This window comes from Hypomesus nipponensis, chromosome 11, assembly GCF_054491055.1.
Source record: "Hypomesus nipponensis isolate SF chromosome 11, ASM5449105v1, whole genome shotgun sequence".
Lineage (NCBI taxonomy): Eukaryota > Metazoa > Chordata > Actinopteri > Osmeriformes > Osmeridae > Hypomesus > Hypomesus nipponensis.
The window spans coordinates 23114568-23139292 of record NC_140371.1 but is presented as its reverse complement, the minus strand read 5'-3'; the positions used below and the strand labels follow the sequence as shown (position 1 = coordinate 23139292).

At 53.4% G+C, this 24725-nt stretch overlaps 1 protein-coding gene across 7 annotated transcripts in view; it reads right to left on the bottom strand.

Moving 5' to 3' along the window:
- ate1 (arginyltransferase 1) overlaps positions 1–24725 on the bottom strand; it is a 42398-nt gene that overhangs the window by 7987 nt on the left and 9686 nt on the right. For 2 of the 7 annotated variants that reach the window (XM_084709150.1, XM_084709148.1), the window contains exons 6-11: positions 23144–23349; positions 19845–19973; positions 18721–18849; positions 16095–16127; positions 11597–11778; positions 7715–7814 (exon numbers count right to left, since the gene is read on the bottom strand). In XM_084709150.1, the coding sequence (XP_084565276.1) occupies positions 7715–7814; positions 11597–11778; positions 16095–16127; positions 18721–18849; positions 19845–19973; positions 23144–23349 (779 nt within the window). The remainder of the gene's footprint in view (positions 1–7714; positions 7815–11596; positions 11779–16094; positions 16128–18720; positions 18850–19844; positions 19974–23143; positions 23350–24725) is intronic. The other 5 variants (XM_084709149.1, XM_084709151.1, XM_084709152.1 and 2 more) reach the window with 5 other exon arrangements.

Here is a 24725-nt window from a genome sequence, read left to right as displayed (position 1 = left end):
CCAGGGTAGAGGGCTCCAGGGTAGAGGAGTCCAGGGTAGAGGAGTCCAGGGTAGAGGAGTCCAGGGTAGAGGGGCTCCAGGGTAGAGGAGTCCAGGGTAGAGGGGCTCCAGGGTAGAGGGCTCCAGGGTAGAGGGCTCCAGGGTAGAGGGCTCCAGGGTAGAGGGCTCCAGGGTAGAGGAGTCCAGGGTAGAGGGGCTCCAGGGTAGAGGGCTCCAGGGTAGAGGGCTCCAGGGTAGAGGAGTCCAGGGTAGAGGGCTCCAGGGTAGAGGAGTCCAGGGTAGAGGGGCTCCAGGGTAGACGGCTCCAGGGTAGAGGGCTCCAGGGTAGAGGAGTCCAGGGTAGAGGGGCTCCAGGGTAGAGGGGCTCCAGGGTAGAGGGCTCCAGGGTAGAGGGCTCCAGGGTAGAGGGGCTCCAGGGTAGAGGGGCTCCAGGGTAGAGGGCTCCAGGGTAGAGGGCTCCAGGGTAGAGGGCTCCAGTGTAGAGGGCTCCAGGGCTCGAGACCCATCCAGGCAAGGACACAGACCAGCTTTCTGACCCAGGGTCACATTCACTTACTCAAGTGAAAGAGCAATAAACATTGTGTACTAGTTCTGACATGTGTCCTCCGCACCCCCCCGCCCCCTCATGTTCCCCTGACTCTTAAACACACAACTTCTCCACAGAGAAGGCTGAGGGCCCCAAACTGCTGACTGACATGTGTAAACACTTTCACTCAAACACACACACACACACACACACACACACACACACACACACACACACACACACACACACACACACACACACACACACACACACACACACACCTATACAAACACACAGCTAAACAAACAAACTCAATGTCTTTCTGTACATTGAATGCCATGCATGCACCACACATTCCAACAGAAAGCCACTAACACACCCTGTGAGTGTGTGTGTGTGTCCTGGTCCTGTCTAGGAGAGTTACACTGACCACGGCTGTTCAACACAGGCTCCTTCACCTCCTCAACACATCGCCACACAACGACCTTCAAACTAATAAAACCTCCAGAATGGTAACAACTCCTAACCCCCGCCCCCTCACCCCCCCCTGCCCCGTCGTCACGGCTCCCAGGATGACAGGTTAATGAGGAGAAAATATTTTTACAGGATCGCGTTTCAACAAAGCCAGCAACCAAGGGCAGCGCTTCATAGAGAAGCCCTGTGAGCTGATGCTATCTCTAGATCTCCCCCCTGTCTTTCCAGGGAGGGGGAGGGCTATGGGTGAGGAGGGGTATGGGGGGAGGAGGGGTATGGGGGGAGGAGGGGTATGGGGGGAGGAGGGGTATGGGGGGAGGAGGGGTATGGGGGGAGGAGGGGTATGGGGGGAGGAGGGGTATGAGGGAGGAGGGGTATGGGGGGAGGAGGGGTATGGGGGAGGAGGGCTATGGGGGGAGGAGGGGTATGAGGGAGGAGGGGTATGGGGGGAGGAGGGGTATGGGGGAGGAGGGCTATGGGGGGAGGAGGGGTATGGGGGGAGGAGGGGTATGGGGGGAGGAGGGGTATGGGGGGAGGAGGGGTATGAGGGAGGAGGGGTATGGGGGGAGGAGGGGTATGGGGGAGGAGGGCTATGGGGGGAGGAGGGGTATGGGGGGAGGAGGGGTATGGGGGGAGGAGGGGTATGAGGGAGGAGGGGTATGAGGGAGGAGGGGTATGGGGGAAGGAGGGGTATGGGGGGAGGAGGGGTATGAAGGAGGAGGGGTATGAAGGAGGAGGGGTATGAGGGAGGAGGGGTATGAGGGAGGAGGGGTATGGGGGAGGAGGGGTATGGGGGGGGGAGGGGTATGAGGAAGGAGGGGTATGAGGAAGGAGGGGTGGCACGAGCAGCAGGTCTTGTCTCTGTCTAAGCCCCAGTCTTACCGCTCTGGTCTCCTGTTCATTAGATGCTGCTTATCCCTGACAGCCATCCCCCCCTTCTGTCTACCCCCATCTGAGGCAACTCCCCCACACTAACCCCCCCCCCCCCATCACCACCTCTACACTCTCACTTTCACCCCCACCCCTCTGTTCACTGTCCCCCTCCCAACAAGACTCAACCATCTGACCTGACCTGGTGCCCCCCTGACCTGGTGCCCCCCTGACCTGGTGCCCCCCTGACCTGGTGCCCCCCTGACCTGGTGCCCCCTGACCTGGGGCCCCCCTGACCTGGGGCCCCCCTGACCTGGTGCCCCCCTGACCTGGTGCCCCCTGACCTGGTGCCCCCTGCCTCCTCACCCTGTCAGCAGCCCTTGAGGTGGAGACAGGGGGGAGGGGCCGCTAATGATTTGTTAAAAACACAACAGAGGGCACAGAGGCAGATAAGTGATTATGAGGCATAAAATACTTGAGAAAAGTATTAGAAAAACGTTGTTTTTACTATGAGACTATGTGTGGTCTCTTGCCTGAATCACACATGGGTGAGGAGGGGGTTAGGAGGGGGAGGGGGTGAGGAGGGGGTTAGGAGGGGGAGGGGGTGAGGAGGTTGAGGGAGTGAGGAGGGGGTTAGGAGGGGGAGGGGGTGAGGAGGGGGTTAGGAGGGGGAGGGGGTGAGGAGGGGGTTAGGAGGGGGAGGGGGTGAGGAGGTTGAGGGAGTGAGGAGGGGGTTAGGAGGGGGAGGGGGTGAGGAGGGGGTTAGGAGGGGGTTAGGAGGGGGAGGGGGTGAGTGAGGAGGGGGTTAGGAGGGGGTTAGGAGGGGGAGGGGGTGAGGAGGTTGAGGGAGTGAGGAGGGGGTTAGGAGGGGGAGGGGGTGAGGAGGTTGAGGGAGTGAGGAGGGGGTTAGGAGGGGGAGGGGGTGAGGAGGGGGTTAGGAGGGGGTTAGGAGGGGGAGGGGGTGAGGAGGTTGAGGGAGTGAGGAGGGGGTTAGGAGGGGGAGGGGGTGAGGAGGTTGAGGGAGTGAGGAGGGGGTTAGGAGGGGGAGGGGGTGAGTGAGGAGGGGGTTAGGAGGGGGAGGGGGTGAGTGAGGAGGGGGTTAGCAGGGGGAGGGGGTGAGGAGGTTGAGGGAGTGAGGAGGGGGTTAGGAGGGGGAGGGGGTGAGGAGGTTGAGGGAGTGAGGAGGGGGTTAGGAGGGGGAGGGGGTGAGTGAGGAGGGGGTTAGGAGGGGGAGGGGGTGAGTGAGGAGGGGGTTAGGAGGGGGAGGGGGTGAGGGAGTGAGGAGGGGGTGAGTGAGGAGGGGGTTAGGAGGGGGAGGGGGTGAGGGAGTGAGGAGGGGGTTAGGAGGGGGTTAGGAGGGGGAGGGGGAGGGAGTGAGTGAGTGAGGAGGGGTGGGGTGAGGAGGGGTGGGGAGGTAGTGAGTGAGGAGGGGGAGGGAGTGAGTGAGTGAGTAGGGGGTCATGTTGTCATTGTAGCTGCTAAATACACGCATTATTAAAGCTATAAAGTTGTCTGCCTGCTACCTTAGAGTTTCCATTGAATAAATGTTTAGGTAGGTTAGAATTTGGGTTTATTCTACGTTGGTTGATAGGAAGAGCTAACCTAGAGAGCCATCCTATTTAGCTAACTTGTTAACCGTAACCATGACGCGTTGCTAGGACAATGGAGGCGTATGAAGTGATTTAAAGACGATTGTACACTGGTTCTTAGATAATTGGCGAGTATCGCTATCGAATCATTACCGAACTGGCATAAGCACCAGCACCTTGGAATTTTTGGTTTAAAAGGGGTGTGTGTTTGAGTATGTTGAGATATGTTATGTACCTTATCTAAATACTTTAATTAACGTTGGAGTTGATAGTTTAAACCTACATTTTTGCACTTAAATTTCTAAGCCTTTGTTTGTTTGTCAATGATATATACAGTTTGTTGTTTTCAAAATAAAAAGAACTGAAACGGTAAAAAAAAAGAGTTGTTTAGATTAATCCACTAATCGATAAAATGGTCAACAGATTAATCGATAGAAAAATAGTCGTTAGTGGCAGCCCTAGTGGTCACCGATGCTCCAGGGAGAGAGACAGAGACTCGGAGAGAGCTAGAGAGAGAGAGAGAGAGAGAGACAGAGAGTCTATCAGTGTTGCTGCTGAGGGGGGCCTGTTTCTACCTGCCTACCTGCAGATCTACACACAGACAGAGAGAGAGGGAGACAGAGAGGGAGGGAGACAGAAAGAGAGGGAGGGATGGAGAGTGAGAGAGAGGGATGGAGAGAGCGAGAGAGCGAGACAGAGAAGGAGGAATGGAGAGAGAGAGAGACAGAGAGATGGAGGGAGGGATGAAACAGGATGGAGGATTGCAAAACGGAAAATATAAGACAAAGTGGAAAGTCACAAGTCATCTTTCGAAAAGCTTATAACAGACAAAGAAGGGTTAGGGTCTAGAAGGGGACTTTGGGTCTTAGAACGTAGATAAACCTTTAACATGCCTGGTCCTCTGTGTGTGTGTGCTGAGGCCTAGGCAAAGGACAGGAGAACTGGAACACTGAGTACCATACCCATCTACCTCGATCTCCCTCTATCTCCTAACATCTCCAGTCTGAAGCCAAGAGGGGCAGCTTAGTGAGCTCATATATGTGGACGTGTGTCTTTGCATAGGTGTGAGTGTGTGTGTACAGTACATGCATGGGTGTGTGTACAGGTGTGTGTTTGTAAATTAGTGTGTGTGTGTGTAACACAGATGAACACCAAAAGCTGTACTAGCGTGATGCAGCTGGAGCCACAGCTAATTCAGTTCTACTGAGCAACAAATACTCCTTTATCTACCTCCATTTCTCATCTGGCACATTTGCCCCTCCCCTTTCTCTTCATCTGTCCCTTCCTCCCTCTTTCACTCTTCCTTTCTTGGTCCCTGTGGAAACTTTAATGGTTTCCTGGGCTCAGTCTTTTAGAGAGAACAAGAACAACAAGAGTAAGAGCCACTTATGTAACCCTCTCTCCCTCACCCACAGGCAGTGTGTGTGTGTGTGTTCACAACAAGTGTTTCATCTCTCATCCCCTGCTCAGGCTGTATGGACCAGTGCTGCCACCTCACCCCAGCTCGTTCATTTCATCCTGTGTTTTTCCATCAGTCTGGATAGCCAACGTCCACAACACTCTCCACACCTCTCTATACCTATGGGCAGTTACAAAAGTGAGGAGCTGTATATTTAGGAGTCCATCGGTTTTAGATTAGCTGAAGCACACTAAGCTCGCAGACTCCAGCTCTCAGACCACAGCCAGCAGACTCCAGCTAGCAGACTCCAGCTAGCAGACTCCAGCTAGCAGACTCCAGCTAGCAGACTCCAGCTAGCAGACTCCAGCTAGCAGACTCCAGCTAGCAGACTCCAGCTAGCAGACTCCAGCTAGCAGACTCCAGCTAGCAGACTCCAGCTAGCAGACTCCAGGTAGCAGACTCCAGGTAGCAGACTCCAGGTAGCAGACTCCAAGTAGCAGACTCCAGCTAGCAGACTCCAGCTAGCAGACTCCAGCTAGCAGACTCCAGCTAGCAGACTCCAGCTAGCAGACTCCAGCTAGCAGACTCCAGCTAGCAGACTCCAGCTAGCAGACTCCAGCTGGCAGATTACAGTTAGCAGACTACAGCTAGCAGACTGCAGCTAGCACAATACAGCTAGCAGAATACAGCCAGCAGGACCCCGGCAGGAAGTCACATCCTGGATCAGTTTGCCAGGCCATGCTCTGCCCTGGCCCAGCACCATGGCTCCAGTCCCAGGCAGGGATCTGAGAAGACAGGCTCCAGGCTCCAGTCCAGGCCCTGGCAATGTTCCAAGGTCTGCGCTGAGGCCCCAGACACTGCTCCCAGGCCCTGCTTCAGGCTCTGATCCTCCTAGCCCCCAGCCCTGCTCCCAGGCCCTAGCACCCCACCCTGCTTCTAGCCCTGGTCCTAGCCCCAGCCTTGGTCCTAGACTGGGGGTGTAAGGAGGTGTAAACCCAGAGTATATGGAGCAGTGTGGCCGAGGTGTGAATTGGCAGGGGGAGCCCGGCTAGCGCTGCGGGCCAGCAGCTATCCTCGGACGAAAACACCAGACAGTAGGGAGAGCAGCCACAGGCCTGCAGCCAAACACTCACCAAACAGCACACCTTCTCAGCGAGGTGAGATCACACGCCAGACAGAGGGATGTTCAGACACAACTCTGTATCCTCATCTGCTCCATTGTCTGCAACTAAAGTTTCACAAATCGGACTACGTTAGAGAAGCTAGCCACTCTGCTTCTGGTCCCCTGACTACAGGGAACCCAACATGGCCAGCAGCCCTCCCTGAGGGAACCCAACAGGGCCAGCAGCCCTCCCTGAGGGAACCCAACATGGCCAGCAGCCCTCCCTGAGGGAACCCAACAGGGCCAGCAGCCCTCCCTGAGGGAACCCAACAGGGCCAGCAGCCCTCCCTGAGGGAACCCAACAGGGCCAGCAGCCCTCAGCTGGAGCGTCCCAGGGGTACACACGTCCTAGTGTGGTCTCTCCACTGCCCCCTCCTGTGGACACGTCCCAGTGTGGTCTCTCTACTGCCCCCTCCTGTGGACACAGAGCTAAAGGAGGAGGAGCGTGCATGCGAGAGTGAACCAAAGACAAAGGGCAGAGACAGAGAGAAGGAAAGGATTGCTGTAGATGTACAGAGACAGAGCAAGAGAGATGTGAAGTGTTGTGGTGAGACAAGTAAACACCCTGCTCTGCCCTGTCTGCCTGTCTGCTTGTATGTGTCTGCACACTCTATACTGCGCACTCTATACTGCGCACTCTATACTGCGCACTCTATACTGCGCACTCTATACTGCGCACTCTATACTGCGCACTCTATACTGCGCACACTCTACTGCGCACACTCTACTGCGCACACTCTACTGCGCACACTCTACTGCGCACACTCTACTGCGCACACTCTACTGCGCACACTCTACTGCGCACACTCTACTGCACACTCTATACTGCGCACTCTATACTGCGCACTCTATACTGCGCACACTCTACTGCACACACCATGTCTGCGCATTCATTAGCCTGTTTGTCTCCTATGCTAATCGGGTGTAATAGGACAGTTAACTGTTTGAGTGTGTCAGTGCATGTGTGTATGTGAGTAAGTGAGAACTGAATAAGCTCCTCACCTCCGGCCCAGTCTCCCCAGGGGTAAATAAATAAGAACCTAGTGAATGAATCTGCTCCTCCATCTCTATAGACGTCTCGTCCAAGAGAGGAGCAGGGGTTTGCTCTGGTCATGTGAAGGCTGTGTGGAGGCTAGAGGCTGTGTGGAGGCTAGAGGCTGTGTGGAGGTTAGGGCTGTGTGGAGGCTAGACGCTGTGTGGAGGCTAGAGGCTGTGTGGAGGCTAGAGGCTGTGTGGAGGGTAGAGGCTGTGTGGAGGTTAGAGGCTGTGTGGAGGCTAGAGGCTGTGTGGAGGCTAGAGGCTATGTGGAGGCTAGAGGCTGTGTGGAGGCTAGAGGCTGTGTGGAGGTTAGGGCTGTGTGGAGGCTAGACGCTGTGTGGAGGCTAGAGGCTGTGTGGAGGCTAGAGGCTGTGTGGAGGCTAGACGCTGTGTGGAGGCTAGAGGCTGTGTGGAGGCTAGAGGCTGTGTGGAGGTTAGAGGCTGTGTGGAGGTTAGAGGCTGTGTGGAGGTTAGAGGCTGTGTGGAGGCTAGAGGCTGTGTGGAGGCTAGAGGCTGTGTGGAGGCTAGAGGCTATGTGGAGGCTAGAGGCTGTGTGGAGGCTAGAGGCTGTGTGGAGGCTAGAGGCTGTGTGGAGGCTAGAGGCTGTGTGGAGGCTAGAAGCTGTGTGAAGGCTAGAGGCTGTGTGGAGGCTGTACCTTGTAGCGCATCTTGGGGCAGGAGTGGATGTAGAAGCCCAGGTAGTAGTACCTCAGCCTGGGTGCTTGCTGCTGGAGCTGCCTGGTGAAGCCAATCTCCCTGGAAGGGGCGGGAACAACAATTATTATCAGAACACAAGCCTTTATTTAGTTTAGCTTCTGAATAACCCATCTAATAGGCTAATGCTCCTTTGGTCAGCAAAACAACAATCACATAGCTGAAAAGCTGCAGTGTTCATGTATGGTTGTAAACCAGCTGGAATGATTAAACTTCTCTTCCTCACCAACCAGTCAAAGTCAAAGGGGCTCTACTGTACTCTACTATGTTTTACTTTTTTATGCTTCTCTGAGTTGCATTGTTTTGCATTTCAACAAAAACAAATTCTAAAAAAGGTTTAGATTGTTTTTTTTCTTTCTAAACTAGTTTCGTAAGAAAAGTTTGCATCATTGATGAGTTCTTCACTCTACTCTACTGTACTCTACTCTACTCTACTCTACTCTACTCTACTCTACTGTACTCTACTCTACTCTACTCTACTGTACTCTACTCTACTGTACTCTACTCTACTCTACTCTACTCTACTGTACTCTACTCTACTGTACTCTACTCTACTGTACTCTACTCTACTGTACTCTACTCTACTCTACTCTACTCTACTGTACTCTACTCTATTGTACTCTACTCTACTGTACTCTACTCTACTGTACTCTACTCTACTGTACTCTACTCTACTGTACTCTACTCTATTGTACTCTACTATACTGTACTCTACTATACTGTACTCTACTATACTGTACTCTACTATACTGTACTCTACTCTATTGTACTCTACTATACTGTACTCTACTATACTGTACTCTACTATACTGTACTCTACTATACTGTACTCCGTTTTCCTCTGTTTTAGGCTTCTCAGTTGTCCTCCTCTCTCATCTCCTTTCCCCGTGTGTGAAAAAAGTTTTGAAAGGTTGAAATAATATTTCAACTAATAAAAAAAAGGTTAAAAAAAACAAAAAACATTTGCATCAATAATGAGTACATGAGTACTGTACTCTACTGTGCTCTGCTTCATTTGTTTAAAGCTGAGAATAGAGACATTCCTGATCACACATGGTCATACATGAGGGAGATGTTCAAAATTGTCGGTGTCAAAAAGGATTCCAGGAGAATGCGCTGTGTCTGTAGTGGGATTCAGGTAGTAGTCATGGCTACTGATTAAGTATGTCAGAGCCCACACTTCTTTCCTTTACCTTGAGTGAAACAGTGTAGTCAGCACCTCAGCTTTCACCAGTGTTATTAAACATGAGGCTCTGTACTACTTGAGTGAAGGATGTCGCCATCTCTGCATACACAACTGCTTCTCTTGCACAAACACCACTGACCAAACAACAGCGCTGACGAGAGAGAGTTTCACTGTCACTGGGAGATTTATACAGCAGCTCCCGGTTAATTTCTGTATTTCTTTATTTTCAATAGTTCCTTCCTTAATTGCATCCTTTATTAACCAACGCCTGTTCTCCCTCTCCCTTCTCCACAGTTTCCTTCACTTTTCCATAACTAAATCGGCTCTTCTTTCTTCTCCTCTTTTGTCTCACTCTTCCTCCCATCCTTCTTTCTCTCAGTCTGTGTAAAAGGGGAGAGTTCCTTTTCTTTCACTTAAGAAGACAGAGAAGGGAGCAGAGGAAAAAAAGAGGCCTTAAATAAAATAGATGCACTGAAAAATAAGCAGAAGGACAAAGCAGGGGCCTGGCAGGGAGAGAGGAGGAGAGGGAGGGGGGGTGGGAGAGGAGAGGGGGAGAGGGAGGACTATAAAGGGAGGGGGGAAGGGGGGGTGGGAGAGGAGAGGAAGACTATAAAGGGAGGGGGGGGGGGGGGTGGGAGAGGAGAGGGGGAGAGGAGAGGGGGAGAGGGTGAGGTGCTAGAAGGTCATATGCTTGCTGCCAGGTTCCTGGGTTCCCATCCCCTGACCACAAAGGGCCGGTTGGGGGCTGAATGAGGGGATCAGGAGAGGTGAGGGGCCCATTCACGAGGGGGCCAGCCCCCCCACCCCCATGGCAGCAGCTTGAGGCTGCCATTATCCCCTCTTCAGCGATCTGACACTCCAACACAAGCCAATTATCCAGCTCCTCACACCGCCTGCCTCATATTAATGCACACTCACACACACGTTCCAAGACTGGGGCCTTAATACAGGCTGAGCATGCATTCTCTCCCTCACTGACACAAATGAACACACACACACACACACACACAACTACATCCAGATAGTGAAGGCCCAGAAATTGGCAGACAGATAATTATTGCGCCTATATATTTCCAATCTTGATTGCAAACTGACCACAGCTAACAAACAGCCACACACCACACAAAATCAATTCAATGCCGCTTTTGGACAACTGCCCCTCAGGCATAATGTCCTCTGATCCCTCATCCTCTCTCTCCCCCTCTCTCCTTCTTTCTCCTGTCTCTCTCTCACCCCCCCCCCCCTTCTCACCACACACATACACAGCTTCTACTAACACACACACACACGCATGCACACACAAAGTCTGTCGCACATAAACACAAGTAGATCACCCAGACTTATACATCTGAAGGCTTTCTCACATTATTGGGTTACATTTTACAGGAAGCGCCAGATGTGTGTGTGTACAACCATTAGATTGGGTAAACCAACCATCAGAAAGGAGAGGGAAAATACAAACAGATAGGAGGTGATGCTGACCTGAGAGAGAGAGAGATAGGAGGTGATGCTGACCTGAGAGATAGGAGGTGATGCTGACCTGAGAGATAGGAGGTGATGCTGACCTGAGAGATAGGAGGTGATGCTGACCTGAGAGATAGGAGGTGATGCTGACCTGAGAGATAGGAGGTGATGCTGACCTGAGAGATAGGAGGTGATGCTGACCTGAGAGATAGGAGGTGATGCTGACCTGAGAGATAGGAGGTGATGCTGACCTGAGAGATAGGAGGTGATGCTGACCTGAGAGATAGGAGGTGATGCTGACCTGAGAGATAGGAGGTGATGCTGACCTGAGAGATAGGAGGTGATGCTGACCTGAGAGATAGGAGGTGATGCTGACCTGAGAGATAGGGGGTGATGTTGACCTGAGAGAGATAAGTGATGCCGACCTGAGAGATAGGGGGTGATATTGACCTGAGAGATAGGGGGTGATGCTGACCTGACAGAGGTAGGAGGTGATGTTTACCTGAGAGAGAGATACAAGGTGATGTTGACCTGAGAGAGATAGATAGGAGGTGATGCTGACTTGAGAGAGATAGGAGGTGATGCTGACCTGAGAGAGATAAGAGGTGATGTTGACTTGAGAGAGAGATAGGAGGTGATGCTGACCTGAGAGAGATAAGAGGTGATGCTGACCTGAGAGAGAGATAGGAGGTGATGCTGACCTGAGAGAGATAAGAGGTGATGCTGACCTGAGAGAGAGATAAGAGGTGATGCTGACCTGAGAGAGAGATAGGAGGTGATGCTGACCTGAGAGAGAGATAGGAGGTGATGTTGACCTGAGAGAGAGATAGGAGGTGATGCTGACCTGAGAGAGAGATAGGAGGTGTGGTTGACTTGAGAGAGATAAGAGGTGATGCTGACCTGAGAGCAGAGAGATAGGAGGTGATGCTGACCTGAGAGAGAGAGATAGGAGGTGATGCTGACCTGAGAGAGAGATAGGAGGTGATGCTGACCTGAGAGAGAGAGATAGGAGGTGATGCTGACCTGAGAGAGAGAGATAGGAGGTGATGCTGACCTGAGAGAGAGAGATAGGAGGTGATGCTGACCTGAGAGAGAGATAGGAGGTGATGCTGACCTGAGAGAGAGAGATAGGAGGTGATGCTGACCTGAGAGAGAGATAGGAGGTGATGCTGACCTGAGAGCAGAGTAGGAGCCCAGAGACAGAGTGGCGAAGTCGGGGTGGTAGTACAGGTAGACGGAGGAGACGCAGGTGGGCAGAATGTCGATGACGCCCACCGCTACGATGCTCCCGTTCAGCCAGTACTGCTGGTGGAACGACCCATAGCCCACATCTGGCCCTTCGGGGGGGGTCTCCGCCTGGGGGAGTGCAGGCCTCGGCAAATTACACTGAAGTCTATTTAAGACTTTGTTTGACACTTGGAATGCAATTTTAGACAAAACATGACATGAAAAAAGTTAAAAACTGCATTCCAACCAGTTTAATCAACTGAATAACATACCTGAAGCTTCCATGGACAGTTAACACATTAAAATGACATGAATTACAGCACAAACACAACTCAAAATTCTATGTAGCAAGCAATTAAAATTGCCCAAAACATGTATGGATCTGTGGACCCCCTGTTAAATCCTGGGATGTCAGGATGCACTCCAGGTGTTTGTGAGGTGCAGGCAGGTGAGGCCACATTTGTGTGTTCTCTCTGGGGTCCAACAGCCTGCTAATACCTCCCAACTCTGGACCAGGGCTGGGGGCAGTGTGTGTGTCTGAGAGAGAGTGAGTGAGAGAGTGTTGTATTTGTTTGCAGTAGGGGGGAGCAGGGCAGGAGGGGAGGGGGGAGCAGGGCAGGAGGGGAGGGGGGGCAGGGCAGGAGGGGAGGGGGGGCAGGGCAGGAGGGGAGGAGGGGGCAGGGCAGGAGGGGAGGGGGCAGGGCAGGAGGGGAGGGGGGAGCAGGGCAGGAGGGGAGGGGAGGGGGGGGCAGGGCAGGAGGGGAGGGGGGGCAGGGCAGGAGGGGAGGGGGCAGGGCAGGAGGGGAGGGGGCAGGGCAGGAGGGGAGGGGGCAGGGCAGGAGGGAGCAGGGCAGGAGGGGAGGGGGGGGCAGGGCAGGAGGGGAGGGGGGAGCAGGGCAGGAGGAGGGGGCAGGGCAGGAGGGGAGGGGGCAGGGCAGGAGGGGAGGGGGAGCAGGGCAGGAGGGGAGGGGGGAGCAGGGCAGGAGGGGAGGGGGGAGCAGGGCAGGAGGGGAGGGGGGGGCAGGGCAGGAGGGGAGGGGGGGCAGGGCAGGAGGGGGGGCAGGGCAGGAGGGGTGGAATGGAGAGTGTTCAGGTGGAGAGGCTATGGCCCCACATCTGGAACTGATCTTGGAGCAGTGTGGCAGTCTGTCTATCTGTCTGATGACATGCAACGAATTTGTGTGTGTGAGTGTGTGCATGTGTGTGTGCGTGGGTGTGTTTATGCAGCCTTGACCTGTATGTCAGATGCGGCCCTGTCTGGCCTGTCTGCTGCCTCGCCTCTGTGACAAACCCCCACCCCCCCACCCCTACACACACATTCCCACACACCAGACACCAAACACACACCCAAAATGTCTGGAGTCTGCTTATATACATACAGCAGGCCTGGGTGCAATTATATGTTTATTTTTTAGGTGATTGCACAGGCCGCTGTACGTCTGTGTGGGTGTTTGTACAACATTTTTAAATACAAAAAATTATGTTTGTATGAATGTTTGCAGTGTGTGGTTTTGTATGCCCTACATGTTGTGTTTGTCGAGCATGCTCTAAGTGTGGTGTGCTCTACGTGTGGTGTGCTCTACGTGTGGTGTGCTCTACGTGTGGTGTGCTCTACGTGTGGTGTGCTCTACATGTGGTGTGTTCTACAGGTGGTGTTCTGTAGGTGTGGTGTGCTCTACATGTGGTGTGCTGAAGGTGTGGTGTGCTCTACGTGTGGTGTGCTCTACATGTGGTGTGCTCTACGTGTGGTGTGCTCTACGTGTGGTGTGCTGAAGGTGTGGTGTGCTCTACGTGTGGTGTGCTCTACGTGTGGTGAGCTCTACGTGTGGTGTGCTCTACGTGTGGTGTGCTCTACGTGTGGTGTGCTCTACGTGTGGTGTGCTCTACGTGTGGTGTGCTCTACGTGTGGTGTGCTCTACGTGTGTTGTGCTGAAGGTGTGGTGTGCTCTACGTGTGGTGTGCTCTACGTGTGGTGTGCTCTACGTGTGGTGTGCTCTACATGTGGTGTGCTCTACATGTGGTGTGCTCTACGTGTGGTGTGCTGAAGGTGTGGTGTGCTCTACGTGTGGTGTGCTCTACGTGTGGTGTGCTCTACGTGTGGTGTGCTCTACGTGTGGTGTGCTCTACATGTGGTGTGCTCTACGTGTGGTGTGCTCTACGTGTGGTGTGCTGTAGGTGTGGTGTGCTGTAGGTGTGGTGTGCTCTACGTGTGGTGTGCTCTACATGTGGTGTGCTCTACATGTGGTGTGCTCTACATGTGGTGTGCTGAAGGTGTGGTGTGCTCTACGTGTGGTGTGCTCTACGTGTGGTGTGCTCTACGTGTGGTGTGCTCTACGTGTGGTGTGCTCTACGTGTGGTGTGCTCTATGTGTGGTGTGCTCTACGTGTGGTGTGTGTTTGTACATGACTGGCAAAGTGCGTACACACGTTCACAGAAGAAATACGAGAGAGAGTGAGAGGTAGAGAGTGCGATAAAGAGAGAGAGAGTGAGAGAGAGTGAGAGAGTGAAATAGAGAGAGCGCGAGAGTGAGATAAAGAGAAAGAGAGTGTGAGAGAGAAATACAGTGAGAGAGTGTTATAGAGAGAGTGGGAGAGTGAGCATGTGAGAGAGTGTGTGTGTGAGAGAGTGTGTAATTCAGTGCGCCTGGCCAGCAGCCTTGACAAGGTGATAAAAGCTTGTTTCCTCTAAACACCCTAACGATGTTCATTAGAGGAGCCCCAGGGGCCACAGGGAAGCACAGGAGACTGGGGAGTGTGTGTGTGTCTTCTTATCTCCTTCACTATGCTCCAGTTTCAGAAGCCATTACAAGGTTCTTGTTGAAGAGCCCGTCCCTGCCTGGTGTAACTGGCCTGACCAGCCCCGCCTTCAGACCTGCCCTGTGTCATCAAGTCAGGTTTGCACCCGTCCACACTGACAGTGGAAACTGCTGGAAGGAGTTACCTTGAGAATACTGTCCAACCTCTACCTCTTCGGTAACCACATGATTCAGCAGATCTATTACTGTCCTTTCTAGTTCTGAGGGGAAATGAGGTCATGGAAGAGAGCAGTGGTGGTTCCCTCCCACCCCGATGGCAGCCAGCTGTTTACCCCCAGTAACACCCACATAATGCTCCCTGCCCATACCTTATGCTGCACATTCCACACGCCCACACACCCTCTCACTAGCAGCATGTCCCCGGTCTGCAGCAACACATGAGCGGCTCAGGGCCTTGTGTTAAGCACACACATACTTCTCTCTGGACATATTTCCCCACATCCACTAGACCCCCCATCTCCTCTAAACACCACACAGCCTAGATAAAACTCCTCAGATAGGAAAGAATAGCCACTTCCTGAGGCCCATGAACACCCCCCCCCCCCCTTCCCCAATGTGTGCGGTGTCACACAGGGAGCTTGTGGGTTACTGTATGCACTGTAACCATAGTAACAGTGTGTGAGGAAGTGTGTGTGTTATAACGGGGTAAGAATGTGCTTATCTGAGCGCTGAGAGAACCAGGCTCTGAGCTGACCAGACAGCAGGACACATGAAGGAAGGTATCAGTAGGGATAGGTATCAGTAGGGTTAGGGAAAGGTATCAGTAGGGTTTGGGTAAGGTATCAGTAGGGTTAGGGATAGGTATCAGTAGGGTTAGGGATAGGTAACAGTAGGGTTAGGGTAAGGTATCAGCAGGGTTAGGGATAGGTATCAGTAGGGTTAGGGTAAGGTATCAGCAGGGTTAGGTATCAGTAGGGTTAGGGATAGGTATCAGTAGGGTTAGGGTAAGGTATCAGCAGGGTTAGGTATCAGTAGGGTTAGGGATAGGTATCAGTAGGGTTAGGGTAAGGTATCAGCAGGGTTAGGTATCAGTAGGGTTAGGGATAGGTATCAGTAGGGTTAGGGATAGGTAACAGTAGGGCTAGGGATAGGTATGAGTAGGGCTAGGGATAGGTATGAGTAGGGCTAGGGTAAGGTATCATCAGGGTTAGGGTAAGGTATCAGCAGGGTTAGGTATCAGTAGGGTTAGGGATAGGTATCAGTAGGGTTAGGGATAGGTAACAGTAGGGTTAGGGATAGGTAACAGTAGGGTTAGGGAAAGGTATCAGTAGGGCTAGGGATAGGTATCAGTAGGGTTAGGGTAAGGTATCAGCAGGGTTAGGTATCAGTAGGGTTAGGGATAGGTATCAGTAGGGTTAGGGATAGGTAACAGTAGGGCTAGGGATAGGTATGAGTAGGGCTAGGGATAGGTATGAGTAGGGTTAGGGTAAGGTATCATCAGGGTTAGGTATCAGTAGGGTTAGGTATCAGTAGGAGCTAACCCTAACCCTATCATTAGGAGCAGGGAGAACGTACCTCCCCCCTCTCCCCCCCTTCCCAGGAGTACGTACACCCCCCCCCCCTCAGGTGTATGTACCCCCCCGCCCTTCCTAGGTGTACGTACCCCCCCCCCCTCCCTAGGTGTACGTACCTCCAGAGGAGAGTCGCAGAGGAACCTCTTGAACTGTGGAGGCGTCGCAGCATCAACAGGAAGAGAAGAAGTCAGTTAATAGGGTCAGTGTTGCTGTGTAGCCATAGAGACAAAACAATAACCCTCCAGGCTAACTCTCCGGGCTAACACAGAATCAACCGTCCAGGCTAATGCTCCAGGCTAACACAGGACTAACCCTCCAGGCTAACTCTCCAGGCTAACCCAGGACTAACCCTCCAGGCTAACAGAGGACTAACCGTCCAGGCTAACTCTCCAGGCTAACACAGGACTAACCCTCCAAGCTAATACAGGGCTAACTCTCCAGGCCAACCCTCCAAGCTAACACAGGACTAACACTCCAGGCTAACACAGGATCAACCGTCCAGGCTAACCCCCCAGGCTAACACAAGACTAACCCTCCAGGTTAACCCTCCAAGCTAACACAGGGTAACTCTCCAGGCTAACCTTCCAAGCTAACACAGGGCTAAGTCTCCAGGCTAACCCTCCAGGCTAACAGGACTAAACGTCCAGGCTAACTCTCCAGGCTAAGCCTCCAAGCTAACACAGGACTAACACTCCAGTCTAACACAGGATCAACCGTCCAGGCTAACCCTCCAGGCTAACACAGGACTAACCCTCCAGGTTAACCCTCCAAGCTAACACAGGGTAACTCTCCAGGCTAACCTTCCAAGCTAACACAGGGCTAAGTCTCCAGGCTAACCCTCCAGGGTAACACAGGACTAACCCTCAAGACTAACCCTCAAGACTAACCCTCCAGTCCATTTCCAGGGCTAGGAAGTTTCTGTTTACACAAATGAAAATGTTTACCCTGTATGATCCTCTCACACTCAGGATGGCACTGACAGGGAACAGCTGAGCTGTCGTCTCCCTGACCATGAGCTCCAGAGTCCCACCAGCACCTGGGTAATGCTGGACTGAGTCCCACCAGCACCTGGGTAATACTGGACTGAGTCCCACCAGCACCTGGATAATACTGGACTGGGCAACGGCTGGTTAGGATTTTCTTTACTGAAACGTGCAGTATATATGCTCTCCTGCCTTCCTTTAGCAGACCGTGTGTTTAGAGACAGGCCTCTCTGTTGCTGGCAGGACTAATGGAGAACGTTCTACCACTCTAATCACTACCAGCAGGGCAATGGAGAAGGACAATAATACAGCTGCAAACTGCACACACACACACATAAGCAAAGTACACAATAAAGGCTTCATTTGAAGTCCCCAAAGTTTCGTGTTTCACAAGGAAACTTAACAATTCAGTTGTGGGTAAGTCCTGATGTATCTGACCCTATAGCCCAAAACAGGAAGGGGGTTCTAGAACAGGGCTAGTCCAGATTTACTGACTGTGGGCTCGTGTGTGTGTGTGTGTGTGTGTGTGGGTCAGGGCAAGCTATAAGACCCTGCCCCAGGGGAGGCTAGAGTTTCCCCCAAATCACTTAACTCTCAGCCCCCGCTCCTGTCCTGCCCCCTGGCGCTCTGAAACAGTCTACTACTGTCCAACTGCTGAACCTCTCTGAAGGCTTCAGTACAGAACTTGGAAACATTATTTCTGATTGTGGGCCTCATCCCTCCTCTCTCTCTGGCCCCTGGAGGGCCTCATCCCTCCTCTCTCTCTGGCCCCTGGAGGGCCTCATCCCTCCTCTCTCTCTGGCCCCTGGAGGGCCTCATCCCTCCTCTCTCTCTGGCCCCTGGAGGGCCTCATCCCTCCTCTCTCTCTGGCCCCTGGAGGGCCTCATCCCTCCTCTCTCTCTGGCCCCTGGAGGGCCTCATCCCTCCTCTCTCTCTGGCCCCTGGAGGGCCTCATCCCTCCTCTCTCTCTGGCCCCTGGAGGGCCTCATCCCTCCTCTCTCTCTGGCCCCTGGAGGGCCTCATCCGTCCTCCCTCTCTGGCCCCTGGAGGAGGTGAAAACCTGGGCAGGATTGGCACTGACGCAAACACACCCACACCTCCCTATAAACACACACACACACATTTCCCTATAAAGACACGCACACACCTCCCCATTAACACATACACACACACCTCCCTGTTAATAGTGCTCTGTTATGGCACCAGGAAAGTATCCGCCACAGACTGCCCCTTTCTGACAGCTTTATTCATTCCCTGGCTTTTACGAGCGGAGGGTTTGGTAACAAGCCAAGCCTTGTTGGAGGGTAGGGACAGAGCCGTCACCGAGGAGGGACAGTAAGGTCCAGGAGGTTCACATCCTGACTAGACTACCTCTTACCTCCCCCTCGACCACCACCATGTCTCCACCTGTACTGTGTATCACCTGTGATGCAGCAGACCCCTGACATTACTGCCCCTAACCCAGGCTGCTCTTACAGAACCCTGGACAGAACCATAAAGGAACGGACAACTTTACACTGAGAGTCAAATATGACCAGATAGTTGCAAACAGACATGCCCGAAGTGTAAACATGCAGGAGGAACTGCAGGAGTGTGTAAGGCGCTACAGGTGTCTGAGGTGACAAAAGGCAATTTTCCAGGCAGATTCAATGACCACAGGCAGGAAGGAGCACAATGTAGCAGAGTGGCTGTGTACAGCAGAGTGCCAGGAGCAGAATGTTGCAGGGCACAGTAAGGTATGATGTTTGGCGAGCCGTACCTCGCTTTCGTTACAGTCGGAGGGGGCGTCGCCGTGAACAGCCATCTGGTAGCGGGCGTAGAGCGCCGCTGACGCCTCAAAGGACGCCACGAACCGAGGGTCCTCAGAGCTGACAGGCACTAACCTCACCTGGGGGTGGGGGGTACAGTGGATACAATAACAGCAGAGAGGTTTAGATAATGCCACACTAGCAGGTCCAGGATCTACTGAGGGCCTCAGAGTACCACACCAGCAGCTCCTCTCAGCAGGCTGGTGATGCTCAACCACTCCTGCACCTCCCACCCCCTCCACCAGGGGAGGCTGAGGCTAGTGCACTCCCTGAGGGGGGGGGGGGGGGGGGTGTTGTTAATGCGTCCCTGAGCAACCGAGGACCCACCCAGAGAGAAACACCAGGGGGCAGACAAGCACCTCCAGAGCCTCACACACACACACACACACACACACTGAGACCTGCACACACACACACACACACACACACTGAGACCTGGGCACACACACACAGAGACCTGGGCACACACACACACACTGAGACCTGGGCACACACACACAGAGACCTGGGCACACACACACACACACACACACAGAGACCTGGGCACACACACACACCCCTGCACACACACATACACACACACAACTTGGCAAATACACCTGGGCAACCAACACTGCTCCCAGCCAACAGAGGTCCTCACACCTGTAGAAACACCTTCAACATCAGCCTGTCATCCTAACCCTGTAGACACACCTTCAACATCAGCCTGTCATCCTAACCCTGTAGAAACACCTTCAACATCAGCCTGTCATCCTAACCCTGTAGACACACCTTCAACATCAGCCTGTCATCCTAACCCTGTAGACACACCTTCAACATCAGCCTGTCATCCTAACCCTGTAGACACACCTTCAACATCAGCCTGTCATCCTAACCCTGTAGACACACCTTCAACATCAGCCTGTCATCCTAACCTGTAGAAACACCTTCAACATCAGCCTGTCATCCTAACCCTGTAGACACACCTTCAACATCAGCCTGTCATCCTAACCCTGTAGACACACCTTCAACATCAGCCTGTCATCCTAACCCTTTACTCCCTACCAAAACTCTCCCCCACTCCCCTCCCCCTGACCTGGCTCTCGGAGGGCTTGTCGGGGGGGTCCTTGTGAACGGCCATCTGGTAGAGCCTGTACACCTGGTAGGAGGCGTCGTACGAGGCTCTGAACTGTGAACAGGGGGGGCTGGAGCGCACTAGCCTCACCTTCAACACAGGACAGGACACCAGGGTTAGATCAGCATCACACACATTCATACAGGACACTAGGGTTAGAGGAAACAAACCCTCCACACATCACCGTGAGATGGAACCAGAGGAGGAGAGAGGGGAAGGGAGAGGAGAAAGGAGAGGAGAGGGGAGAAGATAGAAGAGAAAGGGGAGGAGAGGGGAGAAGATAGAAGAGAAAGGGGAGGAGAGGGGAGAGGAGGCACACAGACCTGTGGAGATGGACAGGAACACACCTCTTTACAGCTCTGTTGTTCTGCTAAGCTGGTGTGGGTTATCTTTAGTCTCGACATGGCTGCAGCTGTAGAGACCAAACTGTAGCTGTAGAGACCAAACTGTAGCTGTAGAGACCAAACTGTAGCTGTAGAGACCAAACTGTAGCTCTAGAGACCTAGCTGTAGCTGTAGAGACCAAACTGCAGCTGTAGAGATCTAGCTGTAGAGACCTAGCTGTAGCTGTAGAGACCTAGCTATAGAGACCAAACTGTAGCTGTAGAGATCTAGCTGTAGCTGTAGAGACCAAACTGCAGCTGTACCCTAGTATCCTTAGTATAGTTAGACCACATATTTAAATTTAAGATTCCTATATGTTTACTGTATGCACCTTCCTGCCAAAGCAAATTCCTTGTCTGTGCAAACTTTCATGGCGAATAAATCCCATTCTGATTCTTCTGATTCTGATACAGACCTAGCTGTAGCTGTAGAGACCTAGCTGCAGCTGTAGAGACCTAGCTGCAGCTGTAGAGACCTAGCTGTAGCTGTAGACCTAGCTGCAGCTGTAGAGACCTAGCTGTAGCTGTAGACCTAGCTGCAGCTGTAGAGACCTAGCTGTAGAGACCTAGCTGCAGCTGTAGAGACCTAGCTGTAGCTGTAGATACCTAGCTGCTACCTGAGGCAAAGAGTATAGAAGCACTCATTCAATATAGAAGCACTCATTCAATATAAGTTATTTGCCTGAGTGGAGGAGGGTCTGGAACAGGAAGCTACGGGAGGGTGTGTTTGTATCCTTCTCCATGGAAACGAGGTGTCGTTTGCAAGATCATGACAGCACAGATAATACCACAAACGTTTTGTCGTCAAGATAAAATACATTTTACATTTACCTTGGTGGGCCTGCTGAAAATTAAAGCAATGACTTCACACTAACCCTAACCCACACCACAGTGCACCCCATGCCCAGTGTGTCACCATGTCACATTGGGGCTGTTCTGGGGGCTGGGGGCTGGGGGGTGGGGGCTGTTCTGGGGGGTAGGGGCTGGGGGCTGTTCTGGGGGCTGGGGGCTGTTCTGGGGGCTGGGGGTGGGGGCGGTTCTGGGGGCTGGGGGCTGGGGGTGGGGGCTGGGGGAGGGGGCTGGGGGCTGGGGGCTGGGGGGTAGGGGCTGGGGGCTGTTCTGGGGGCTGGGGGCTGTTCTGGGGGCTGGGGGTGGGGGCTGTTCTGGGGGCTGGGGGGTGGGGGCTGTTCTGGGGGCTGGGGGCTGGGGGGTAGGGGCTGGGGGCTGTTCTGGGGGCTGGGGCTGGGGGCTGTTCTGGGGGCTGGGGGCTGGGGGTGGGGGCTGTTCTGGGGGCTGGGGGAGGGGGCTGGGGGGTGGGGGCTGGGGGCGGAACAGAGTGTTCTTGGGGGAGAATGCAGGCTTCAGATCCATACGCTCATTTTTAATCAAACATCGCTCCGTTGTGAAGCTTTTGTTGGCCAACGCATCTCTGCAACTAGAATCCTGTAGAAAGCCCAGGATGGGGAATCTAACCCGGGTTTGTTTGAGTTGGACGTGGGCTGGGCTCTCAGATGACAACCTGGCACATGCTGCTCTATTTCAAACAAAGATGTTGGACTGGTAGGTAAAAGATAATAGGAAGAAAAGGCCTTTTTAATTTAGTTCTAAAACTCTAGAGATCCCCTTTGATAGCCGACAGTCTTATTTATCCAGCAGGTCAGATCAGACACAGCCTGCTGATACGGCACCAACACACTAACCCTAACCCTCACCAGGAATGTGGAAATAATGCCACTTAATACCAGCAGCTTGCAGAGGCTTAATTGAGACTGGGAGGTATTGACCTTCTGAAGCGCCTACTGGGGAGCGGAGTGTGGAAGCTGTGAGAGGGAGGAACCCTGGTGTCTTGGATAAGCACCCCAGACACGCACTCGCACACACACACACACAGCACCACGACAGAGACAGAGAAGAAGAGACACACCGAGAGATATAAGGAGATAGAGGCATGCAGAAGAAGGAGAGACGGAGAGAGATAGAAGGAGAGAGAGAGGCATGCAGAAGAGGGAGAGAGGTAGGCAGAGAAAAGTGCTACTTCTAGAGCTGTTAACTGTGTGGTCATCCTGCCCCCTGCTGGGCTCTGACAGCAGCACAGAGCAGAGATGTCTGACTGTGGACAGACAGGCAGACAGGCAGACAGGCAGACAGGCAGACAGGCAGACAGGCAGACAGACAGACAGACAGGCAGACAGACAGACAGACAGACAGACAGACAGGCAGACAGACAGGCAGACAGGCAGACAGGCCAAAGCTCGGGCCTCCTCAGATGAGGAGTCACAGGAAGTGTCTCCTTAAGCAATAAGCCCCAAGAGGCCAAGTTTTGCGCTGATTTTAGAACAGTTAAGGGGAGTTGTTAGGCACGACGCAAAGCAATATAGCCAATCACAATCAAGGATGGGAAAAAAACGTTTTAGAATGTGTGTTTCCTGTCTCTGTTGGGCCCATGTGTGTTTGGTCTGAGTGTGCAGGCTCCTTCAGCCACACAGCCTGTCACGTTTACAGACAAGCTCATGATGAAGTACTGCTGGAGAAGTTTCATTGGTCTGCTGTAAACATGATCTAGCCGGGATCATAACAGCCTGGGTCATAACAGCTTGGCTCAACCCTCCCCCCACCATCCTGTATGTCTAGACACTTAAGGACATTGAATGAGTAGTCACAGCCAATCACAGTCATCTAATCAGTCCCAGGGGAGACCAGGGAGCCTAGGGGAGGTTGACTGGAGGAGCTGGGTGATGACCAGGAGTGGGTGTCATCCCCCCGTCATGCATGGTGAAGCTGCTGGGGTGAGGGGGTGAGGACACGTCTGAGCACCTGTCCAGGTCTCATGCACACTCTCCAGCTGTCACCCGGTCCAGAACAGCCCGTCTCTCCTCACCTCGAGACGGTGCAGAGGGCTTTCAGGCAGGGAGTTGTTGATGAACTCCTCCAGGGCTTTTGATTGGCTGGTCTGGGTGGGCGTGGCGGGGTGAGGGGTCACAGGGACGGAGACTCCTCCCTCCTGCTTTGTCTTCTGCAAGCGGCGCTCCTTCCTCACATCTCTGGCCTTCCTGCACTGAGGTCTGCTGGGGTCCGGCCCCAGCCCTGCCCCAACAGGAGAGGAAAACAGGCTTAGAAATAGCTGCTGGAGGAGAAACTTTCCAGAGGTGTTGCTAGGAGTGGAGGGGTTAGAAAAACAGATCTTAATCCATTCCCACTCCAAAAACAACCTTGGGCTACAGCAAGTCCAAAGCGTTTCAAGGTGAGAGAGGAAAAAGGCTTGACAGAGGAACTGTTAGCAGTTATATATAAAACATTACTGAACTACTGACGTCAGCTTCCCTGGTGCTCCAGTCGAGCGAGCAAGCGAGAGCTCCACACGATGGAGAGAGAGGGCTCCACACGATGGAGAGAGAGAGAGAGAGCTCCACACGATGGAGAGAGAGAGAGCTCCACACGATGGAGAGAGAGAGAGCTCCACACGATGGAGAGAGAGAGCTCCACACGATGGAGAGAGAGAGCTCCACACGATGGAGAGAGAGAGGGCTCCAAACGATGGAGAGAGAGAGCTCCACACGATGGAGAGAGAGAGAGCTCCACACGATGGAGAGAGAGAGAGCTCCACACGATGGAGAGAGAGAGAGAGCTCCACACGATGGAGAGAGAGAGCTCCACACGATGGAGAGAGAGAGAGAGCTCCACACGATTGAGAGAGAGAGCTCCACACGATGGAGAGAGAGAGAGAGCTCCACACGATGGAGAGAGAGAGAGCTCCACACGATGGAGAGAGAGAGAGAGCTCCACACGAAGGAGAGAGAGAGCTCCACACGATGGAGAGAGAGAGAGCTCCACACGATGGAGAGAGAGAGAGCTCCACACGATGGAGAGAGAGAGAGAGCTCCACACGATGGAGAGAGAGAGAGCTCCACACGATGGAGAGAGAGAGAGCTCCACACGATGGAGAGAGAGAGAGAGCTCCACACGATGGAGAGAGAGAGAGCTCCACACGATGGAGAGAGAGAGAGAGCTCCACACGATGGAGAGAGAGAGAGAGCTCCACACGATGGAGAGAGAGAGAGAGCTCCACACGATGGAGAGAGAGAGAGCTCCACACGATGGAGAGAGAGAGAGAGCTCCACACGAAGGAGAGAGAGAGCTCCACACGATGGAGAGAGAGAGAGCTCCACACGATGGAGAGAGAGAGAGAGCTCCACACGATGGAGAGAGAGAGAGCTCCACACGAAGGAGAGAGAGAGCTCCACACGATGGAGAGAGAGAGAGCTCCACACGATGGAGAGAGAGAGAGAGCTCCACACGATGGAGAGAGAGAGAGAGCTCCACACGATGGAGAGAGAGAGAGAGCTCCACACGAAGGAGAGAGAGAGAGCTCCACACGATGGAGAGAGCTCCAGCCCTGATGAGTCCCACATGGGGGCAAGGTTTGTGGGTGTGAGGCTGTGTTTCCAATGGTTCTGCCCCGA